The 24,515-nt window shown below is 36.4% G+C and overlaps 1 protein-coding gene across 9 annotated transcripts in view; it reads left to right on the top strand.

Annotated features, from left to right (window-relative positions):
* The window catches only part of Stxbp5l (syntaxin binding protein 5L), a 257,234-nt gene that overhangs the window by 180,948 nt on the left and 51,771 nt on the right, over positions 1 to 24,515 (top strand). For 5 of the 9 annotated variants that reach the window (XM_060370356.1, XM_060370358.1, XM_060370361.1 and 2 more), the window contains 2 exons: positions 6,349 to 6,414; positions 21,170 to 21,262. In XM_060370356.1, the coding sequence (XP_060226339.1) occupies positions 6,349 to 6,414; positions 21,170 to 21,262 (159 nt within the window). The remainder of the gene's footprint in view (positions 1 to 6,348; positions 6,415 to 21,169; positions 21,263 to 24,515) is intronic. The other 4 variants (XM_060370363.1, XM_060370360.1, XM_060370362.1 and 1 more) reach the window with 1 other exon arrangement.

The following is a 24,515-nucleotide window of genomic DNA, read 5'->3' as shown; positions in this document are numbered from 1 at the left end:
AATAAAATTTTATAACTGAAGGAAAATATCTATATTTAATAAATTACTGTTTGTGGAAGCATTAGAAAGAGAAGTAGACACATGTTTAAAATTACATTGAGTTCTACCATTTCACCTTACTGACTAGTTATTATGTTAAAGAAGATTCTTAAATAATTGATATTTCTTCTCATATATGTTAGATAGCATAAAAACCACTATCTCTACCTCCCTTAAAGGGTGGCAGAACTCTTCTGGGTTGAATCCGTAACAGAACTTCTATAACTATTAGATATTCTTTTTAATGTATGACGTAATCAAACAGCAGATGGTTAAGCAACTTCAGCATTATGATCGTTGTATGGAAGCCAATGGGGTGAGACTCCATCTGCTGTGTCAGTGCCTAGTGTTCTGTTTCTGAGGATGTCAGAAATGCTGCCAGTTAAAAACTGATTGTATGCCATGTAAGTCAAAGGAAGTTTGAAAATGCACTGAAAGTAAGGGAAGGCAAAAATAAACACCTAAACACAAAGTCCAGAATGAAAGGAAAGGAAAGGGGGGAAGGATAAGAAAAGTATCTCGGACAAAAAAGAATGATCTGTATAAACTGTGATAAACACCAAGATCTGCTCGCTCAATTTTCTTTTAACAACTACTGTGTTGAGTAGTTGGGTATACCATGGTGAGAGAAGTAGTTCTGGCCTTTTACTTATAGTTGCTATTGACAATATACAGGTAAATTAATCCATAGACAGACTCTTATAACTGAAGAGAACAATGCCGCGGTGGAGAAAATTAGACAAGTGGCTAATTATATGCCTGATTTTTATGTTTCATCGGAGAAAAGACTATTCAAGAAATAGAGACGCGAAGCTTTGCAAGGTAACAAGAAAGCAGTCAGAGCTCTGGGTTTCCAAACAAGCCAGAGTCAGAGCACTGGATTGTATTTCCTGCCAGAAATAAACCTATTTTTTAATGACAAAATAAGGAAACAGTGGGGCTTTTTTTTTTTTTTAAGATATATGCCTTAAAGTGATGAGTAAGAGGTTAACTTGGGAAGATGATAACAGAAGAGGTGAACCCAAAAAAGATTTCCATGTACTGATAGTTTCTGGACTATAGCAAAAAGAAGGGAGGCGCAGGTAGAAACCAAAAAGCTCCTTCGACTAAGCAGATGAGGCACTCAAAAGCCCAGGTCTAAAGCACACCTCTTTCAAACCATTTAGCTTTAAAAGATGTGAGTTTTTTATTCTCATTTTAAAGAAAATAACATGAAGTAATCTATTTAGAAAGATTTGTGATAAGAGGGAAGAGAAATAAAAAGGAACAAAATTCTTAGGAGGGTGAGGAGATGGGAATCACCACACATGTGCCGGGATTGACATCATTATACCATGTTAAGTGCCACATGAACACTATATGATAGCATTGTAACGACCTCCCAAACTGTGACTGACATGAAAAGATAAAATATGAATATGAAACCTACTATTAGATTAAAAAGGAATCACAGGAAGAACATAAGTCAAAGCTATGATATACTTACAGCTCCTTGGTCTGTTTCCTGATTTTCCAAGTTTTCTATGGGAACAAAACACTATTCTCATAGTCATAAAAATGTGTATTTCAAAATAATTAGTTTTCAGTAACTGCCTTAAGTAATAGTAACTAAAATCTTCAGTGTGGATTTGGGATCCATTGTAACCTAACACATGAAAATAGTTTTACCCTCCCGTTCATTTTGAGCAAGACGGTAGGTGAAGGAGCTAGACAAATGGCAGATTCAGTAAGAAGCACAGAAGCAGATAAAAGACGCTTAGCTGTGCGTGTAATCCTGCATGTAAAAGTGCGCACTCACGGATGTACATGTGCGTACATGAGGAAGCTGGTGGTCAATCTTGGGTGCCTCCAGCACTGGGGTTACAGTTCAGTGCCACCGTATCTGGATTTTTTAATGTTGATTCTGGGGATCACTCTCAGGTCTTCATGCTTGTGTGACAAGAACTTTACAGAATAATCTGTCTTCCAGGTTTGAAGCTAAGTTTTTTCAAAACCTTCAGCTTTTATATTTTAATTTTCAAATGAAATGTGATTTAACATATACTTCATATTTCTTGCCTATTAATTATATTATGATGACCTATTTATCTTATCTCCTAATAGCTATATAGCCTGGGAACTTTGTGCAATGGTCTCTGCCCCTTTTCTTATCAGTATAATGAGAGTAATAATATACCTTTTCCTATGGTACTGTTAGACGTCAAAGAGATAACTTGCATAAATTACCTAGAAGTGTATGTTGTGAAATATTACTTGTAATGAACATATGGGCATTAGGCATTCATAATCTTGGTTATTCAAAGTCAGCCTTTGTAAAGTCTTTGTAAAATCTTCAGAAGTTTTTACAGATACACACATCAGTCACTAATCATAATTCTTTATTCTGTCTGTTACTTATCTGTTGTTCCAAGTTACTTTTCTTGATATTTCTGGTTTAAGTAACCTACATCTTTTTATAACCTGCTAGTTCTAATTGGATATCATATAACAAGGCCTGATTAAGTGAATGAAAATTCAAGAACTAAGATAATGTCATAGTGTTTCTGTAAATTAATATTCATTGCTTATTTAGTTATAAACTTTCTTATATTCACTTTTTATCTCTGGGGCAAAAAATATGCTCAATACTATTTAAGTTAATTGTTTACTTTCAGGTTCATAGAATACTTAATCAGTAAGTACAACAATATAATGACTGAAAATAAAAATTAAAAGGCTGGATAACTGTATTATTAAAAAAAAAGTCTTGAAATTTTCCAATGAAATCTGAAATAGAGCAAATAACATGCCTTGAAGCTTATGCTCAAAACTCTGAGGAGAATATGATGGTGCAGAAAAATTCCTGGGATCTTCAGTTTTTTGTGTGTTTAGAAACAAAGATTTCCAATTGTTATAGTGTCAATAGTATAGTACATACTGTAAAAGCATTCAGAGAAGAAGAACTCATATACCCTGGACATTTTAAGGGCTATGCCATTCAGGTCTGTGGAAGCGCACTGTGTGATGTGTGTGCATATGATGACAGGTGATACGTTTCTCAGAACATGCTCTGTACGTTATAAATGACTATAATTGTAGGTTTGTTTCTGTTTAAGCCCTATCATTGACTTCCTTCTGTGATCTTATTTATTCAAAAAAGCATTTACACACTCAAATCTTTGAACTTACAAAATCTCCTCTATGAATACAGGAGTTAAGCCACATTTTTTAATATGACATTATATTTTGAGCTTGCAAATTTTATGAGGGTTGCTTTTTTTTTTTTGTCCCGATATTAATTTCTTTTCTGCTGCTGTGCTATAAAACCTCAACTCTCCCCCAGGGACATACATTTCAAACATAAAGTTCTATCCTTGGCCCCCATATGCTCATGGGCATCCCGTGATACAGATGCATTAGTACTTGAAACATGCCCATAGTCTTTAGCGGTCATTCCAGTGTTTAAAAGTCCAAATTTTCTTCTGAGACTCAGGAACGTCTCCTACGAGCAACCCCTGTAAAATAAAAAATAAAAAACAAACAAATTCTTTCTTCCAATGCACAGAGTATATATTCCCATTCCAAAATGGAGAAGTAGGAGCACAGTGAGGACAGATGGGAACAAAGTAAGACCAAACCCCAGTAGAGAAAACACAGTCAGTAACTGCATGCCCAGTCTCTCCAGCTTCAGCTTCAAGGGGCTTGGGTGGCTCCGCCCCCCCCATATGTGCTTCCTACACCATGCATCTCTTCCAAGGAAGTTTGTACCACCTGTATGCAGCTTGCCTTGGCAGGTGTCCCGTGGGTCTGGCATATCCACATCTCTCTGTCTTCAGCACAACTTGGGCTCCATCTTCATAGCATCACACAATGACCCCAGAGGCCTTCTTGTGGGTACTCCAACCTCACCACACAATGCCTAGCCTCAATGACTGAAACCGTGGAAGATGAATCTGTGATTCCTTCAATCTTGTATCTTTCATTATTCCAGAACCAGCAGCACATGGATAACACTGCCAAGTTCTAATTCCAGCTACCATGGAGTTATGGTCCCCTGGGAACACAGTTGTAATAGCTCTGTATGCCAAAGCTAAAAAATAAAACAACAGCAACAACAAAAACCTTTAGGGCATTGCCTTCCAGGAGCCAGAAGGCCCTCGCACTCTTTCCTGTCAGCAGTTGGAGGCTTTAGTGGATGAGGTCTTATCCTCAGAATACCTTTCCTGCTGTTCAGTACAGAGCAGCTGGCTTTTCTTTACTGATACTAATCTCTTTAATAATTACAGCCTCATGTTTTCAGCACATGCTTTAGCTATAATCTTTAACTTCATCTCTACCCTGCAGTTTTGTTTTTAATATCTCTGTCCCATTTGTTGCTCTTTTCTCACTGTAGACATGCGTAAATGTAATCAGTAATAACAAATAGCAGGAATTTTGTATTGTCTTAAAATTTCCTCTACCCCCCAAAAAAAAGTCTATTATGTTTTAATGCAGCCTCATGCACATTCTCAGATGTGGGAAGAGTGTATGCATATTCTTTGGCCAAAATCATGCAGATAGCCCTAGCCCCATTCTTGATAGAGTCCTTGTCTCTCATGAGCTGGGCCTCCATTGTCTGTTTTCTATCAGCATTCCTATCTTCCAAGTTCCTACTAGGACAGCCCTTAAACTCCACTTGCAGCCTTCAGCTGCTTTTCTAGCCCAAAGTTCCAAAATCTACCACATTCCTCCCACAAAACAAAGGCCTAAAAAGCACACGATCATGACAATGAACAGGAAAAGAGCCTTCCACGGGGGGGGGGGGCTCTGAAAGACTCTGCCCACCAGGGTATCAAAGCAGATGCTGAGACTCACAACCAAACTTTGGGCAGAGTGCAGGGAACCTTATGGAAGAAGGGTGACTTAGACCTGGAGGGGACAGAGCTCCACAAGGAGACCAACAGAGCCAAAAAAACTGGGCCCAGGGGGCCCTGCAGAGACTGATACTCCAACCAAGGAATGCATGGAGAAGACCTAGACCCCTTACTTATATGTAGCCCATAGTCTGCTCAGTTTCCAAGTGGGATCCCTAGTAAGGGTGTCAGGGGCTGGCTCTCTGATCACCACTCCTGGGAGTGGGAGGGGTGCACCCTTGCCAAGCCAAAAAAGGAAGATGATGCAGCCAGCCCTGATGAGACCTGATAGACTAGGGTCAGAGGGAGGGGGTGGAGGTCCTCCCTTATTAGTGGACTAGGAGAGAGGCATATGGGAAGAAGAGGGTGGGTGGGTGAGGAGACGAGGGACTACAGCCAGGATACAAAGTGAATAAATCATAATAAACGATAATGAATTAATTTAAAAAGCACATGATCAGGTTTACCACAGCAATTGTCTCCACCTCTTGGTACTAATTTCTGTTCTGTTGCTGTGATTCCCTGACGAAAGCAACTTAAGGGAGGAAAGGTTTCTGCTGGCTTATAGTTGTAGAGGGGCTGCAGTCCACCATGGCTATGGAATCTCAAAGCCCTCCCCCGTGGCATACTTCCTGTAGCAAGGTTACATCTCCCTAAAGGTTTTGTAACCTTCCCAAACAGTGGCTCTGGTTGGGACTAATATTCAAACACATGAGCCCATGGGGAACATTTCACATTCAAACCACAGTAACACTTCTTGTATGTGTTTTAGAAACAGCACAAAGAAAAAGGTCACAGGGAGGAATAGGAACAAAGACAATTTTCATCACTCACAATAACTCATCCAGCTATGTAGATATAGATAAGTACAAACAATAGTTATGAACAAGTGAAAAGGCACATGAGGTTATCCATCAAAATAGGAAACTATGATAAAGGATATTTTATGAATGTTATAAGAATGCAGATTTGCAGATTGTGAGAAGCACACAATGTATATTAATCTGCCATGCCTTACTTATCGTTGTATTTGCCCAGAAAATGATAAAATGGAAAGTAAGAAATACTAGAAATAAGAGATTGATGCAGTGTTTGTTTTAACTCGATGCCATTGAATGAGTCATTTATATAAATAAAAATACTAAAAGCAGTTATAAATAATTTAAATCTGTAGGATCTCTTAAAATAGCTTTTAAAATAACTTCTTGGAGTAGAAGATTGTATTATGCCTTTTTAAAGCACTTTTTTTCCCTGTTGTTCTTGGTACATTTACTAAGGACTTTGGTCACTTATTAAGTATGGTTGGTTTGTCATTTATTAAAAGCCTGAAGCAATTACAAAATAAAAATTACCTATGAAATGCCAGCAAAATTTATCTTTTTTCTTTCTCTCTCTCTCCCTCTCTTTCTCCCTGCCCCTCCTCTTGTTATATTTTCAGGCCTAACAGAGCTGAATGATAGTCCAGTTCCCCTGGAACTTGAGCGCTGCAAGTCTCCCACTTCAGGTAAACAGAGTGGTATTTTTCAAGCTAGTGGTAATGTGCTGAAGTAAGCTATTTATTTATTTTCATAATTCTTTCAAAATTAGTAATTAGTTCAGTTTTTGAAATTTAATCATAATTAGCTTTGTTTCCAAAATAAATACAAATGAATGTCTTTTAAATATCCTTGGCCCAAAATAAAAATAAGATATGAGTATAACACTTTTTAAATACATCTTAAAGAAAGATCATTTTTAGGATATAGTAACGGTGCCTAAAAAATGTCAAATAAAAATGGGTAATAGATACAAAACTTTGTCATCTATTTTATAACTAAATTTGTGAGAAATATAAACTTTATGGGCAGAAAAAAATTATAGTATGTACCTGGACCACTATTTCATACGTTTATTTATTGACAAATTAAAATGAAATACCATATGAGATAAACATCTTCAAGATAAAGTGTCACTAAATATACACATAAAAACATAAAGAAAGAGATTCCTAAAGATAATTCTTTAAGGCTTTTAAATAAATTAATATCTTGGCATGGTAGAATTCTAAGCAGTTGCCTATTTTTTTAAAAAATTAACTGATTATATATTATCTCAATTTTTTGAAAATTATTTTTAAAGTATCTGATTCTTCTAAATTTTCTGAGTATATAAAAATGTATAAAATTTTAGCACCTAATTATCATGTGTATGTAGATACTAATTAATAAAGCAACAGTTTTCTTTAACCCCTCTAGCTTCCACAATAATAGATACAGAGAGACTATGATTTATTATTAAGCTGTAGATACTATGCTGGGCAGATTGTGAGCTATTTTTAATCCTACTAGCCTTAAACCCACGTAAAGGTCAACCACTTACTAACTTGATGTGTCCTGGGTAGCTTTTGCTCCATCAGTCTGTCCTCCTGGCCAGGTGCTTATTGTCCATCTTGCCCCATGTTGACTCCTTTCTCTCTGGCTTCCTCTCTTCCTGCTGCCTCTTCTGCCCTCTTCCCATCCTCATGGTCTCTGGACCCCAAGCCCAGGAACCTAAACTCCGTCTGCCTATCTTCTGCCCAGTCATAGGCTTCAGCATCTTTCTTAGCCAATCAGGGCTAATCGGGGGAACATTCCTTATATCACATGGTACAGGCGATGGTTCAACATTCATAACAATGCCTGTGGTAGAGAGGGAATCTGACCTCAGGACACCGAAATCAGCTTCTGAAAACACAGTGCATGAGGCCCCTTCTCCAACATGTGTGTCTTTGATACTGCATTAGATCCATTCCTACCAAATTTCACATGGAGTGATTGAGGTGTAGCTAAATGGTAGACTGTTTGCCCAGCATGTACAGGGCCTTGGGTTTTGGTGCCAGCAATGTAAAAGACATTTTCTTTTTCTCAGAATAGCAAAAGATATCATTACTTTTTATTTACATTATATTTTTTGAAATTTTATTTGGAATTGTTAAAATGTAATGCTTTTATCTAGATTTTAGTAATTATTTTAGAATTCCATCATTTCTTCAATTTGCTCTTTACAACCCTTTACAAGTTGCTATATTTTTTTCCTTGCTCTACAAGAGTCTAGCCTATGTAGAGCCTATTGTGTCGTGTGTGAAGTTTTCTTTTAATAAGAACTTTTAATTCTTATTTTATTGCTTTTTATTTTAAAAAAAGATAATTGTACCTGGACCTAGGTCCTCTATTTATAAGTAGCCAATGGGCACCTTAGGCTTCATGTGGACCCACTGGTTAGGGGAGTGGGGGCTATCTCTGACATGCACTATGCTGTCTGCTTTTTGATCACTTCCCCCTGATGGGACTGCCATACCAGGCCACAGGGGAGGAAGACAAAAATCAGTCTTCATGTGAATAGACGAACTGGGGTACCTGGGTAGGGGGCTCCCCTATTCTCAGGAATGGGGGAAGGGGATACAAGAGGGAGGGTGGGATGGAGAGGAGAGTAGGGAGAAACCTATGATCAAGATATAAATTGAATTAATTAATTAAAAAGATGAAAAAGATAATTTGATTTGTGTGTGTGTGAGTCTACAAGAATATACCTGTAGGAGCCTGCAGAGGCCAGGCTAGGGTAACAGATCTGGAACTGAAGATATAAACAAGCGTTGTGAACAGTCATGTATATCCTGGGAACCAAACTGGTTGCTATGCAAGCGCAGTACTTTTAACCACTGAGCTATCTCTCCATCCTCATGTTGATTTTATTTTAAGATGCCGAATGGACTCTTTGTTTCCCATCCTCATTGGCACCATTGTGGTTTAGAAAATCATTGCCTCATACCTAGGGTAACACAAAGGTATTCTAACAAATGCCCTTTCCTTTTAAAATCCCCTCACAGTTCATTCTTCATGTCATGTTGCAGAATTAACTTCCATAAAAATTTTTTTGGTCATATTTTCTTGTAGTTAACAATATTTCATATAATTCAATATTCTGTTGTTGCTCTAGTTTTGGTAGTGGGCTAGAAATGTTTATTATTAGCCTACAATTAAAAAAGAAAGAAAAAGAAAAAAGCCTACAATTATTACGGTGATATATCTAGCCTGCTATCGTAATCAGGAAAAGACACTGACACCTGCTAGATTTTAGAACTACTTATATCACCTGGGACTTGACAGATACTAACCATCTAATCTATCTTTACTTCTCAGTCCCATCCCAGGCTACCTGCCATCCATAATTCCATAAATACTTGCTTATTCTTTTTCTGGGCCAATTCCTCCATCCATGCCAGCCATGCATTTCTCCCATGCTAACCCATGGCTCCACATTTCTTCATTTTTCCTTCTCCTCTACCTCCTCCTTCCCAAGATCCTCCTCTCCTGTCCCCAAAACCCTCGAACCTTTTTCATACTTACCCCATTTGCCCTGCCCAGGTATGTTGGCTTTTTCTTGGTTGAACAGGAATAAGTTGTTAGGCAAGGTTACAAACATCATTTTGGGGTACATGAATGTCTGCTCATAAAAAAGCAAGGAGATTTTGTTTAATTAATTGCATATTAATTAACAATCAAATACAAAGCACAAACACGTGCTATTGTTTCCTATATTAGACTGTTGTAGCAACTTAAATTTAAATTTCTTTCTTAACCTGAATTTAAGTAATAAACTTTGAACTCTCCCTTTCATTCTGTTCTTATGCATTGTTTCTGTCCTTCTAAAAACTAAATGGTATTGTTAGTTTTCATTTATTTGTGTTTGAAAATAAACAAAAAGCCCATTTCTGCCCCGTTTTATGTAGCTTACTAAAATCATACTTATATCAACTTACAGTATAGTTTGCGCTCCAGTTTCACAATAATTGTGTTGCATTTCTTTATTTTATAGTTGTATAAAATTTACTTGTATGCATATGTCATAGTGTCTCTAATGAGTTCAACCAGCAGGTACATTGAGCTTGCTACCAATCTTCTGCTACTACAAACAGATGCAGAGAGAAAGCTGTGCACGTGATTCATTTTAAATTTGTATAAATGTATCCATGAGATAAATTTCTAAAATTAGAATTCGGGGGGTCAAAGATTGTGTACCTGTTTAAATGTTTTTAGTTACTCACGTTTTTGTCTGTAAATCTTAAATAACATTCAAATATTGGTTATTTTTAAATTTATGACTGATTAATAAAGAGATCTGTCAATGTTACAATTTGTATTTTAAATGCTGTAAGTTATGTTCAATGCCTTCTTCATATATTTAAAGACTCATTTTTTCTGTACACTGTTTGTGTAGTAATGCAGCCATGTTCTAGCACTTAGTCATATATTAATATTAACTTTATGACATGAAACAGTTGCTCAGTTTAACTTTTAATTCTGTTATATCTCTTGGGCATTTAGATTTTTTTTAAATTTATTACAATTTATTCACTTTGTGTCCCAGCTGCTCTTGGGCATTTTATATAAATTAATATTTATATAATATTATATATTTATATAACATTTATATATAATTATGTATTATATATAAATATTATATAATAAATATATGTAATATTTATATAACATTAATATTTTATAGTCCACCTCCTTTCCTTCCTTCTTTCTCTCTCTCTCTCTCTCTCTCTCTCTGTTTCTCTCTCTCTGCTCATGTTTTTGTGGGTACACATGTTTGTGTGCTTGCACGTTGAGGCAACCTCAGCTATCTTTTTTGAGGCACTAGTCACATGGTCTGTGAGGCACAGTGCCTCACTGGGACCTATTGTCTCACCAATTAGCCTAGGCTATCTAGCCAGTGGGCCCCAGATACCTGCTTCTCTCTGCTTCCCCAGCAGTGGAATTCTTGGAACCTGCCACAGTGTCCAGCTTTTTATATGTGTTCCTGCCAGGTCCTCACGCATGTGCAACAGGCACATTACTGACTGAGCCATCTCCCCTGCCCTTTTTGTTTTCTGTTTGCACAAGGGCTTAAATAGCTTTTGAAATTACTCTTTAAAGTTTACATAACTTAAACTTTAAATCTATTAAAGCAATTACTCCACACATTCTTTATTTTGTATAATTATGCCTTCTCTTTAAAGAAATTTATCTCTATTATGGAAATGTTTCACTTGGCCTTAAACAATGTTTTACTCTTGTTTATTTTTAACTTTTAATTTATGCTTTTATCTTTATAATTACTTCTGTTTTCCTTTTACTTTATTTTTCTTTTTTCAACTTTTCATGGTATATGCTTGGTTCTTTTATGTTCATTATTAATTACATGTTTCTATAATAATTCAGTGCCAAATTTCCCTTGGACCCCCACTGTAAATGAATCATAAATTTTAAAAATGGTACTTTTATTAAAATTATTTTATGCAATATGCCAATTCATTTTTGCTTTTTATTGAAAATCGTTTTTTTTTTTTTCATACACCATATCCTGATTATGGTTTCCCCTTCTTCTACCTCTCCAAGTTTCTCCCCACTTTACCTCCCATCTGGATCTACCCCATCTCTGTCTCGTTAGAAAGCAAACAGGATTCTGTGAGAATATAATATAATTCAATATAAGATAAGATGAAACAAAAACAAATAATCAGGTCAAAATAAAAAGAGGAAAAAGAACTCAAAAAAGATACAAGAAACACATAATAGTTGCAGAGACCCGTTTGAAAACACACTCAGAAATCTCATCAAGCACAAAACTGAAAGTCATACTATATACATAAAAGATCTATTGGGTAGAAATAAATAATAAAATTATAAAACTCTTAAAAGGAGAGAGGAACTATCCCTGACAGTTATGAGTCAAGGAACCTTCAAAGATGCTGTTGAGTTCATTTTCTGTTGGCCACCTACTGCTGGCCACGTAACTCACACTTAAGAGCAGTCTGTTTTCCAAGTGAAACCCCCTGGGTGAAAATTAAACTTTCATTTGCAAGTAGTTTTCATTTGGAGTTAGATTCTGGGTCTAGTTGTCAACTGGAGATAGAACTGGGACCCCATGTGGTCCCAACCCATGCAGGCCCTGTGCATGCTGCCTCGGTCTCTGAGTTCGTATGTATCTTGGTTCTATCGTGCTTAGAAGGCCTTGATTCCCTGGAGTCCTCCATTCCCTAGACTCTTACATTCTCTCTGCCTCTTCCTCCTGCACAGGGTTCTCCGAGCCCAGGGAAGGGAATTGATAGAGACAACACATTTAGGTCCGAACGTACCAAGGTCTCTCGCTCTTTGCATCATATCTGGCTGTATATTTGTTCCTATCTGCTGTAGGAAGACACTTCTCTGATGATGGCTGAGCAAGGAACTGATCAACGAGTGTAACCGTGTCATTGGGAATCATTTTATTGCTACTTTTTTTTTTTTAATTAGGAACAGTAGTCTTTCACTTTCCATAAGTTCCTGGACTACTTAGTCTCAGGTCCTTGGCTGCCCAAGAAAAGTCAGGTATGGATTATATCACCTCAAGTCAAATCAGATATGGTTGGTTACTCCACAAGCTCTGTGCCACTGTCTTGTAGGCAGGACACCATTGTAGGTTGATGGGATTGTAGTTGGGTTGTTGCTTGTTTCTCTTTTGGTAGAGAACAGAGTACCTTTCAGTATCAAGAACACTGGCAAATAGGGGTGAAGGCTCTATGTAGGCATCAGCTTGACATCTCTATGTTTAATGAGTTGTGTAGGTGTTGTCTTCTGCACTGTGACTTTGCTGTCAGTTTGTGGAGATAACCTATAGCCTTGGCGACAGCCTAGGTTATTTGGGGTTCTCATGGGACCCTTTTGTCTAGCAACTCAATTAGACGTAATCCAATCTCAGTACTGGGAGCTGTGTTGGATGACAAGAGAGGGTAGTTATGGCTCTGTCTTTCTCATTATTTGACAATTTGATGATATGTATTTTAGTAAGCTTCCACTATATTATGTTTCCATGCTACCCCTCAAATGGCCCTTAGTTTTTGCTGTCTCTCCCTGCATTCTCTTCTTCATTCTCCCTTCCTCCCATCCCCACTTGATTTTCCTATTCCAGCCCTCCTTATCTATCCATAACCATCTATTCTATTTTTTTGGTCCTAACACAACTATCTGCACCCACCAGTCCTTACTGTATACCTAACCTCTGTGGTTCTATGGATTGTAGCTTGCTTATTACTAAAAACAACTAATAGCCACATATAACTGAATACATATATTTGCCATTCTGGATCTGGGTTACCACACTGAAGATGATTTTTTCTAGTTCTATCCACTTATCAACTTTCATGATATCATTTTTTTTAATGGCCGAATATTACTTTACTTTTCCTCTATCCATTCTTCTGTTGAGAGGCATTTAGGTTGTTTCCATTTTTTTTGTCTATTATGGGTAGAGCAGCAATGAACATAGCTGAGCAGTTTTCTCTGTTGTAGGAAGAAGTATGCTTTCAATGTATACCAAAGAGTGGTATATCTGAATCTTGAGGTAGCTCTGTTCCCAGCGTCCTGAGGAACTTCCACACTGATTTCCACAGTGGTTATCCGAGTTTACACTCCCACCACAGCAGACAGGTGTCCATTCCTCTCCCTCCACATCCTAGCCAGCAGGAGCTTTCCTTTGTTTTATTGATCTTAGGCATTCTGACAGATGTATGATGAAAGCTCAATAGTTTTTATTTGCATTTCCCTGATGGCTAAGGATGTTGAACATTTTGTGAAGTGTTTCTCGGCCATTTTTGTTTCTTCTTTTAAGTATTCTCTGTTTGGATCTGTACTCCATTTTTTTTTAATTGGGTTATTTTTTATGTCAGCTTTTAAAGTTCTTTTTATATGTTAAATATTAGCTCTCTATTGAACATTAGTTGGTAAAAATTTCTTCCCATTCTGTAGCTGGCCACTTTGTCCCATTGATGGTATCCTTTGCAATACAAAAGCTTTTCAGTTTCATGAGGTCCCGTTTATTAGTTGTTCTTAGATCCTGTGTTATTGATGTTCTCTTCAGAAAGTCCTTTCCTGTGCCAAGTAATTCAAGACTATTCTCTACCTTCTTTCCAACAGGTTCAGTGTATCTGAACTTATGTTGAGATTTTTTTGTTGTTACATTTTGTACATGGTAATAAATATGAATCTATTTGTAACCAAGCACCATTTGTTGAAGATTCTATCTATTTTTTCCAGTGTGGATTTCTGGTTTCTTTATAAAAAAATCAGGCGTGTTGACTTATGTCTGAGTCTTTGATTCTACTAAGTAGACCAATGTTTCTGGTGTGTGTGTGTGTGCACACGCGTGTGCATCAATATTATGCTGTTTTTATTACTGAAGCTCTGCAGTACAATTTGAAAGTGGAGCTGGTGATAACTCTTATTATTCTGTTCTTTTATTATTCTGGATTTTTTTAAATTTAGCTATCCTGAATTCTTTGTGCTTTCATATGAAGCTTAAAATTGTCATTTGAGGTTCTGTGAAGAATTGTGTTGAAATTTTGGTAGTATTGTATTGAATATGTAGAGTATTTTTGGTAGGAGTGCTGTTTTCCCTATATTAATCCTACCAATCCAGGAGCATGGTAGATCATTCCATCTTCTGATATCTTCCTTGACTTCTTCATTTGATATCTTAAAATTTTTATTATAAAAGTCTTTTCACATGCTTGGTTAGAGTTGTCCAAAGGTATCTTATTATTTTATTATTTGAGGCTAATGTGAAAGGTGTTGTTTCCCTGATTTGATTCTCAGTTTACTTGTCATTGGTAAGAGGGCTACTGACATTTGTGAGTTAGTTTTATATCAGCTACTTTGTTGAAAGTGTTTACCAGCTGCATGAGTTTCCAGGTAGAGTTTTTAGGGTCACTTCTGCATACTATCATTTCCCCTGCAAATGAAGATATTTTGTCTTCTTCCTTTACAATTTTTATCATTTTGATCCACTTCAGTTGTTTTATTGCTCTAGGTAAGACTTCAAGTACTATGTTGAATATGAATGGAGAGAGTGACACCCTGTCTTGTTCCTGATTTTAGTGAAATTGCTTTTGAGTTTCTCTTGATTAAGTTGATGTTGGCTGTGGACTTTCTGTATTGGGTTTGCTTGCCTTTATGATTTTGAAGTATGTCCCTTATATCCCTAATCTCTCCTGGACTTTTATTATGAAGGAGTATTGAATTTTATCAAAGGCCTTTTCTGCGTCTAGTCAGATGATCATGTAATTTTTTTCTTTCAATTTGTTTATTTGGTGAAGTACATTATTTGTTTGTTTAGATATGTTGAATCATCCCTGCATCTCTCAGATGAAGCCTATTTGCTCCTGGTGCACGATCTTTTTGTTGCATTCCTGTGTTAGCACCTGCACTTACTTGCCTGGCCAATGTTACCTGACATGGCTGCATAGAATTATATCACGCCAGTTGGAGGAGGCACAGCACAGATGAGGCTATAACAATTTTATTGAGAGAAAAAAAAAACTTTTTATACCTTTATCAGAAATAGAATATGATAGCAATTGCCAGGATCGATATAGTTGTAGTTGCCAGTATATAATGACATTTGCATATTATACAAGGAACAGGAGATTAAGACCAACTGTCCTGTCAGGCTTCTGTGACTTCTACAGGAATATACAGAGAAAGCAGCCTGAATGTTTACTGTCTGGGGGAATGCATCGGTCTCAGGGGAGCTAGAAGGCAATTGTGCCCCAGGAGCCATGGACTCTAACCTGAAAAACCTATGATGCATGTCTCTTAAGACAGGTAGGCCAGGCCAACTCCAGGGTACCCTGCATTTTTGGATTAGGTATTTTATTTTATTTATTTTTTTCAATGCAGTTTATTCAGGAACCTTGAACAATCATCTGACCCTGGGGAAAGCCAGCCCACAGCTTAAATAGCCTCTGGGTAGCCAACCCCAGCGTGCCACATGGGCAATGCAGATAGGTCCACATACATGGAAGCAAGCCAGATCCTCAGCCTTAGCCAAATGTGGAATTGTTCGTGACAGAGAGCACTCACCATCGTGAAGGTGGAAGGCGGAAACCAGCTCCATCTTTAAGGCACAGCATTCCGCAGCTCTCTACAGTTCCCCCTTTTTGTTTTAGACGCATCAGGCAAGAGGTATTTTATTGAGAATTTTTGCGTCTATGTTCAGAAGGGGAATTGATCTTTATTTCTCTTCCTTTGTTGGATCTTTATGCAGTTTGGATATTTGGGTAATTGTGGGCTCCTGAAACAAACTGGGCAATGTTCTTTTTGTTTCTCTTCTGTGGAATAATTGGGGGAGTGTTGGCATTAACTCTGCTTTGAATATCTCATAGAATTCTGCACTAAAGCCATCCGACACTAAGATTTTGGGGGGTAGTTGGTAGACTTTAATGACTGCTTCTATTTCATTAGGGGATTATAGGTCTGTTTAAATGGCATATCTGATCTTGATTTAACTTTGGTAAGTGGTTATGTGTCAAAAATGTATACATTTCCTTTAGATTTTCTAAGTTGGTGGAGTACAGATTTTTATAGTACGTCCTTATGATTCTCTTGATATCCTTTGTGTTCTTATGCCCTTTTTTATTTCTATATTTTTAGTTAGATATTTTTTCTCTGCGTTTCAGTTAATTAGGGTTTATCAATATTATTGATTTTCTCAAAGAACCAACTCTTCTTTTCACTGATTCTTTGTATTTGTTTTTGTTTTTAATTTTATTGACTTCAGCACTGAGTTTGAATATTTCATGCCCTCAACTCCTCTTGAGTGTGCTTACTTCTTTTTGTCCTAGAGCTTTCAGGTGTGCTGTCTTAGTATGCTATCTCTCCAATTTTCTATGTAGGCACTTAGTATTATAAACTTTCCTCGTAGCACCACTTTCATTGTGTCCCATACATTTTTGTTATGCTGTGTGTTCATTTTCATTGACCTCTAGAAAGTCTTTTCTTTCTTTCTGTCTTGACCCATTTTTCATTCAATAGAGAGTTTTCAGTTTCCATGAGTTTGTAGGCTTTCTGTTGTTTCTGTTGTTGTTAATATCCAGCTTTAATCCATGGTGGTTGGATAGGATTCAGGGAGTCATTTCAATTTTCTTGAATCTGTTGAGGCTTGCTATGTGAGCAATATATGCTCACTTTTAGAGAAAGTTCTGTTAGGTGTTAAAAGGTATATTCTTTTGTGTTTGAGTGAAATGTTCTGAAAATATTGGCTCAGTACATTTGGTTTATAACATCTGTTAGTTCCAGTATTTCTCTTTTTTAGTTTTTGTCTGGTTGGCATAACTAATTGGAAAGAGCAAGGTATTGAAATCTCTCACAATCAGTGTTCAAGGATCACAAACAGCACAGGCTGTAAGATCAACAATCAATAAATGGGACCTTATAAAACTGAAAAGCTTCTGTAAAGCAAAGGACACTGTCATCAGAACAAAACAACAGCCTACAGACTGGGAAAGGATCTTCACCAACCCTATATCTGACAGAGGACTAATATCCAGAATATATAAAGAACTCAAGAAGTTAAGAAGCACCAAATCAAGTAATCCAATTTTTAAAAATGAGTTACAGAGCTAAATTCTCAATAGAGGAATATCGAATGGCAGAGAAACACTTAAAGAAATGCTCAATGTCCTTAGTCATCAGGAAAATGAAAATCAAAACGACCCTGAGATTTCACCTTACACCTATCAGAATGGCTAAGATCGAGGATCAATAGATCATTTAAGCTGTAATAATTTCTTCTATGAACTTGAGTGCCCTTGTGTTTGATGTAAAAATGTCAAAAATTGTAATGTCTTCTTGGCAGAGTTTTCCTTTGGTGAGCAGTGTTCCTCCCTTTCTCTTCTGATTAGTTTTGTTTTGAAGTCTGTCTTGTCAGATATCAAAATAGCTACGCTATCTTGCTTCTTAGGTCAGTTGCTTGGAATAGCTTTTTTTATCCTTTTAGCCTGAGGTGATGTTTATCCTTGACTGTAGGAGAAGGTCAAACATGCAAATGTACAGATTTAGCAAATATGCTACCAATGAGTTTTCTAAAGTAGTTGTACCAATTACTGCCACTTACAGTGTGCAAAGGGTCCACTTCTTTCATATTCTTCCTGATATTCAACATTAGGGCACTTAATATTTAAAATAGTCATTTGAAGTATATGCAATAGTATCTCATTGTAGAATTAAATTGGATTGCACATCTCTAATGTCTGAATATTTTGGATCATTCTATATGTATTTACTATTTATCCTATTTATAATATATTGAATTCCTTTCCTCATTGTGACTGGGTCACCATCTTTTCTTTGCCATCTTTATTGATAGGTGTGTGTGTCCGCAGGTGAGTGTGAATGTGTGAGAATGTGTATGTGTGGTGCTGGACAGTCTTTTGCTGCATGTATATGGTAATACACCTTGTTCTTTCTCTGTGGCCTGCCCTTTCCTTTCTTTAAGTCAGTGCTAGCTGTAATGTAATTCATCTTGACAATGTTTTATTTTATTGGAATGCCTGTGTCTCTTTAAGGAAAATTCTTGCCCACTCTATGAACATGAAACAATGTTTAATACTACCATCTAGTAACTTGTTTTATATTTCACCTTTAACTTCCATCTGGAATTTGTTCTATATATCATATGAGGAAGGAGCTATTTAGCTATCCAATTGGTAGGTGAGATTTATGAAGAAATTACCATTCCCTTCACTACACAAAAGTGGAGCTTTTGCTGTAAATTGGTGGACTTCATCATGTGGTGTGTGCGTGCATGCGTGCGTGCGTGTGTATGTGTGTGTGTAAACTTTATCTTCTGTTCTAAACAGAATGTATAGCACGTATTCAGATCACACTTTTAATTAATATAGCTTCAGAAATATTGCTGACAACGTAGTTTCTCCAAATTTTTGGTCCTTTTCAAGATTGTTTTATGTATTCTAATTTTGTAACTTTCAGGAATAATGTATTAATTCACTTATAAACATGTTTACATTGCTATTACAATTTCACTAGTTACACATCAATTAGATATAATCACGTTTAATAATATTATTATTAAATAATAATATTCCCCTTTGTATTACACATTTATGTATGTTCTCTATCTCAGTAGTGATTTATAATTTTTATTGTGGAGGTCTTGTTCATCTTTCATTAGACTTATTCTTTTGTATTTGAGTTTTCAATTATTATAAATGTCATTTAATTTTCTAGTCATTTGTGGATAGAAAGTAAAAACATAATTAAATGTACAAATTATATTTGCTTCCAGAAAACTCATTAAATTTATAAATTCCATTAGTTTATAATTTCTTTTGGATTGTTTACATATTTAATTATATTCCCAGTGAAAATGACATTTCTATTTCTTCTAAAGGAAAATGTTGTCTAACTCCTCCATAGAATATTGCATAAATGTGATGTTAGCAACTTCTTTGGGAAAGAGCTAAAATGTTCACAGTTACGATAATTGCTGAAAGCTTTTGGTTAGCATCCTACTTTTATCCCTCCTCCTGTAGTGTTTACTTTTTTATGAGTTAAAGCACTCTGGAAACACCAATGCCCTTCTTTTCTGAGGGAAGCCTCAAGGGGCTTGCATGCAATCATGGAGAGTTCTTCAAAGCAGGATAGTTTTAACTACTTGTGTGTTTTGTTTCTTGAAGATAAAATGTTGTGTTATGATGGAATTCATTTATAATTTCATTGCTAGCAATGACAGCTGTATTTTCCTAAATGGGGTAAAGTGTGTTTTCCCTATGAAAAGGTTTTTAGATATTTTTTCAGTAGTTATTCTCCACAAATAATATCTTTGGAAGATGTTGGACCCTCCCACAACCACCTCTAAGTCCACTAAAATCAGGTGGAAATGGGCAGTGTAAGTCTATTGGAATAAGATAAACTAGCACTTAGGGAAAAGAGTAATCATTTTATAGTTTTTCTATGTTCTCAAAGTCTCTTATACCCTAATAAATGACGAATAAGGTTCAGACTATGAAGTATTTTCTTGAGATAATGAAAGAGATAGATTATAGATTAGGAGCTGTAGAATCCAGTAAACCAAATGGAATCTTATGTTCTCAGTATTCAAGATAATTTAATGTTTTCATATTGACTATTGACTTACTATTCAACCTGTGTTTTTAGTTTCTTTGGTAAGACATGCTATTCACTAAAGAAAAATTAGAACAGAAAGTACACATACTTCATCACAAATGGAACTATAGTCCATTTGCAGAAACAACTATTGTCAAATAATGTTTAAAATTAATACTTTATAAAGCTATGAAACCCTTTTACACTAAACAGGTAATATTGTATAATTTGTATTCTGTATAATCTCGTCTTCCAAGAGGGTTGGATAGGTGCCAGTATTCATGCCTGCCCTAGTTGCCTGACAGAACTATAACTTTCTAAAGAAAACAACCCCCCAAAAGGACAAAGACCTACAAAGTCAATGAAACTTTAATTGCAGGATCATATCGTCCCAAGAACATGGGCCCTTTTTTCTAATTCTTTGCCCAGGACAGCATCATCTTCTATGCTCCCATTAGGTCCCAAGAGCCCTTCTATTTCTGTTATTACCATTAACCTTATAATTCCTATTTCCCATAGACTACAGAAAACTTATTAAGCAACCAAGTCCATTGAAAAACAGGATAACATATGTTTACTTTATTGAACATATTTTTATTAAATTGTCTTAAAAGTGGTGTCATAAAAATAGTCAAAAAACAGAGTGGCCAACTGTTCTTCTCAGGCTTGGGCTTGATCTAGATTCAGTGGCCTAGTTTTAGTCCTTCTGATAAATTCTGCATATCTAATATCCCCTGTAGCTAGCTTCACAGAAACTTTACTTTGCCTTCCTATAATCTATATTGATAAATAGAGATATAGATATATGTATCAGATAGAGGATAGATATAGATGGATATAGGTCTATATCACAGATACAGACAGATAAAGATATAGGTATAGATATAACGTGTTAAATAAGGGCACAAATAGGGCTGGGGAGGTGGCTCAAAGAGCAAAGTACTTGTCACATAATTGTGAGTACTAGGCCAGCTCCCCAGCACCCACATAAATGTGAGGTAGTGTGTGCTTGGAATCCCAGCGCCTGAGAGGCAGTGATAGAGGATCCCTGGAACAGGATGGCTTGCTAGAGTAGCTACATCAGCAAGTTCTGGAGTCAAATGAGAAGCCCTGCCTCAACCTAGATGAGTAGAATGATCAAAGAAGATAGTTGACATCTACCTCTGATCTCCACATGCATGCACACACACAGCCCAGCACAGTACAGGCACAGACCTGCAGTGTAGTAAATAGGAAATTGGCCTTTGAGATATATTCTTACTTCACTTGGGCTGAGAAATTATATGCCAATAGTCTTGTATTCCCTTCCTTTAGGACTTGCCAGCAGAACTCCTGAGGCAGCACCAGGCTTTTATAGGAATGAGATACCTGCTGTGAGACAGAGGAATCAAGTACACCACTTGCCAGGTGAAGGTGAAACTCTTTTCTATGGACAAATGAAATACTCATTTCTTCCCAGTTTGCTTCACATTTTAAGACTTGATTCTCACTTGTACTGAAACACAGGTCAAAAAATGGCAAATAAGGCACATTGCTCGAAGCATTTATTCAAACCAGAGCCAATTATACCATGTTTTAAAATAGGGATTTGTAAGATATTTTTCTTGCTTTGAAATGTTCTATAGAATTATGATACTTTTAAAATCATACAGCTGAATAACTTCATGAAGCCTACAAGAAAGTAGGACAGGACAAACAGGAAATTCAGAGTCAGTTAAAATGTCCACAACTAGTGAGATTTTATTATAGAATCACCAATAGCCTTTACAATCCAATGAATTAATTTCTGTAACCAGCAGCAACCATTGGTGATCACAATGACTCTATCAAAGAATTGCCACTTTGGCAGGCTTTCCTGAAGAATTATCCCTGATAGGCTTTATAAAAGTAATTGTTTTATAGAAAATAGTTTCTGCCTATGGCATTTTCTGCTGAAAAAAAAAAAAAAAAAAAAAAAAAAACAAAGCTCAAGAGTATTTCAACGGAAAGAGGTAAAATTTCAATTATTTATACTTGGTTGGAAAACCTAAGATCTTATTCCCCCCGTGTTCAGTCATCAAATAAGAAAAGCAGTATGAACTTTATGGAATAATTACTATTAAAATTACATGACTGAGCAATAAGAAAGATGTAGCTGAGTTATGAAGAGACAATATTTAACAAAAATACTAAAAAGAATTTGAGAAATATACCTTTCTTGAACTATCAGAAGGAAATAGTACGCTACTTAAGCTCTCGGAAAAGCCTATTTTGAGAATTATTTTTGTAGTTCATATAATTAATGTAATCATTAAACTTGTTTGTTAAAAACTGTAATCTCTATTTTGTAGTACTAGCATATATCATTTTGTGCTTATTTTGTGGTACTTTGTGCTTATTTTGATTTTTACAGTATCTTTATGAAGTTGCTGAGGAGAACATTTCTGTAATCTACTGCAGGGTACTTTGAGCGTCACCTTAGAGCCACTCCAGATGGTCAAGACACAAGGCCTTTGATTACTTGGTCCAGACTAAATGGTCACATATCATTTGGCTTCCTATTGTAAAGCTTAAAAACATAGGTTGAAAACCAAGGCATTTCTGGGAATTTATAATTCAAGATATATATTAAACTCATCAAAAGTAAAGTTTCATAATCAATAAAAATTTGTGAAATTAATAGCCATTAATTAGTATTGTTGAAGTTATAGTCTTGTATTTTTTAAGCTAGGGCTTGCAGGTGGACTCAGTGAATTACTTGCTTCTTCCTGACTGAAAATTGCATTCCTCCTGGAAAACCGCTCGGATCTTGCTCTGTACAGAAAACCAGAACCCTGTGAACCTATTTAGCTATTTAGCTTATTCATTATGAAAGTATTTTACAGCTTTGCTCAAATGTTGAATTGCACATACTCTCCCCTTGAAAATATAGAATTAATTAAGCCAAAAAAAAATTAGTATTGTTGAAAGAGAAATAAAATATATAACATAGATCATGGTGAGACATGCCTTTTATGCTAAGGCAAATTCTAATGACAATAACTCTCTGCTCATTGTGTCTTAGCCTCTTTAAAATAAGTGAGGCAGGGATGGCAATACAACTGGAGAATACAGCTTTCACAGCCTCTTAAACTTTACCCATATATATAGACTACATTTGACCTCTCAGTTTGGGGGTTAGGAAAAAGCAGGGACAAGGGAAATTTAACTGCCATACTCAACCAATCAGTAAATACGTAAGTACACAGAAAAACATCAGAAACGTTTTCATCACAACAACTTTTATTTTTTTCCACTTGTATTTCTTTTTTTTTTATCTTTTTTTTAATTTTTATCATTTATTAGAATTTATTCAATTTGTATCCCAGCTGTGGCTCCCTCCCACATCTCCTCCCAATTTCACCCTTCCTCCCTCTTCTCCCCCTATGCCCCTCCCCTAGACCACTCATAGGGGAGGTCCTCCTCCTCTTTTATCTGATCCTAGCCTATCAGGTCTCATCAGGACTGGTTGTATTGTCTTCCTCTGTGGCCTGGAAAGACTGTACCCCCCTGTGGGAGGTGATCAGAGAGCCTGCCACTGAGTTCATGCCAGAGACAGTCCCTGCTCCCCTTACTAAGGGACCCCACTTGGAGACTGAGTCTATGGGCTACATCTGAGCAGCAGTTTTAGGTCCTCTCCATGCATTGTCCTTGGTTGGGGTATCATTCTCTTCAGGGCCCCCAGGGCTCAGTTTTTATGGCTCTGTTGGTCTCCTTGTGGAGCTCCTGTCCCCTCCAGGTCTTTCTATTTCTCCCTTCTTTCATAAGATTACCTACACTCTGCCCAAAGTTTGACTATGCATCTCAGCCTCTGCTTCAATACCTCCATCAGTAGAGTCTTTCAGAGGCCCTCTGTGGTCCTTTTCCCTGTCTTCTCCTGCTTCCAATGTGTATCATGTTTGTTCTTCTGAATGAGGACTAGCATCTTCTCTAGAGTCTTCCTTGTTGTTTAGCTTCTTTAGGAGTATAGATTTTGGTATGTTTATCCTATATAATATGGCTAATATCCACTTAAAAGTGAGTATATATGTGTGTCTTTCTACAACTTTAAGTTAGTGTGAAATCTGTGTATTTCCTAGGAAATGTCTAGGCCACACAGGCAACATTTTCTAGGTCAGGAAGATTGTGCTGCTAAGTGTAAAGGGCATGACTTTGAAGCCAGAAAATGTAACTTTATCCAGGCACTTTCTATCATTACATTATTTATATCTTAGCTTTAAATGTTGTTATTATCTAGGACATAGGTACACCACAGTATATGTCAATTATCATTACAAACTTGGCCAGTATCCACAAACTAAAGGAGAGTTAAGTTTGTTCCTCTTGATGATTCTAAACTTCTGGATGCTCATTGTAGCTTAACCATAACAAGTTTAAATTCTTTCACAAGGAATCAAGAAATCAATCTGTTGTTTAGGGAACAGCAAGCTTGAATTATAAACTTCTAACCTATTTCTTTATAGTATAGATTATCATTAAAGCCATGGTAGCCACTGTGTTTAACCTATTTCTAAGATGTTGATTCAGCCAGAGAAAGGAGAATATAGATGACATTTATTTGAAGTCATTAAATCTTTCTAATGAACCACACTGCACTATTCCTTGACATTAAATTGAATGAATAACCAGCTAAAGGCATTTA

This window comes from Meriones unguiculatus, chromosome 17 (assembly GCF_030254825.1).
Source record: "Meriones unguiculatus strain TT.TT164.6M chromosome 17, Bangor_MerUng_6.1, whole genome shotgun sequence".
NCBI lineage: Eukaryota > Metazoa > Chordata > Mammalia > Rodentia > Muridae > Meriones > Meriones unguiculatus.
Note: the sequence above shows the minus strand (reverse complement) of the source record. Positions and strands in the feature narration are given on the sequence as shown.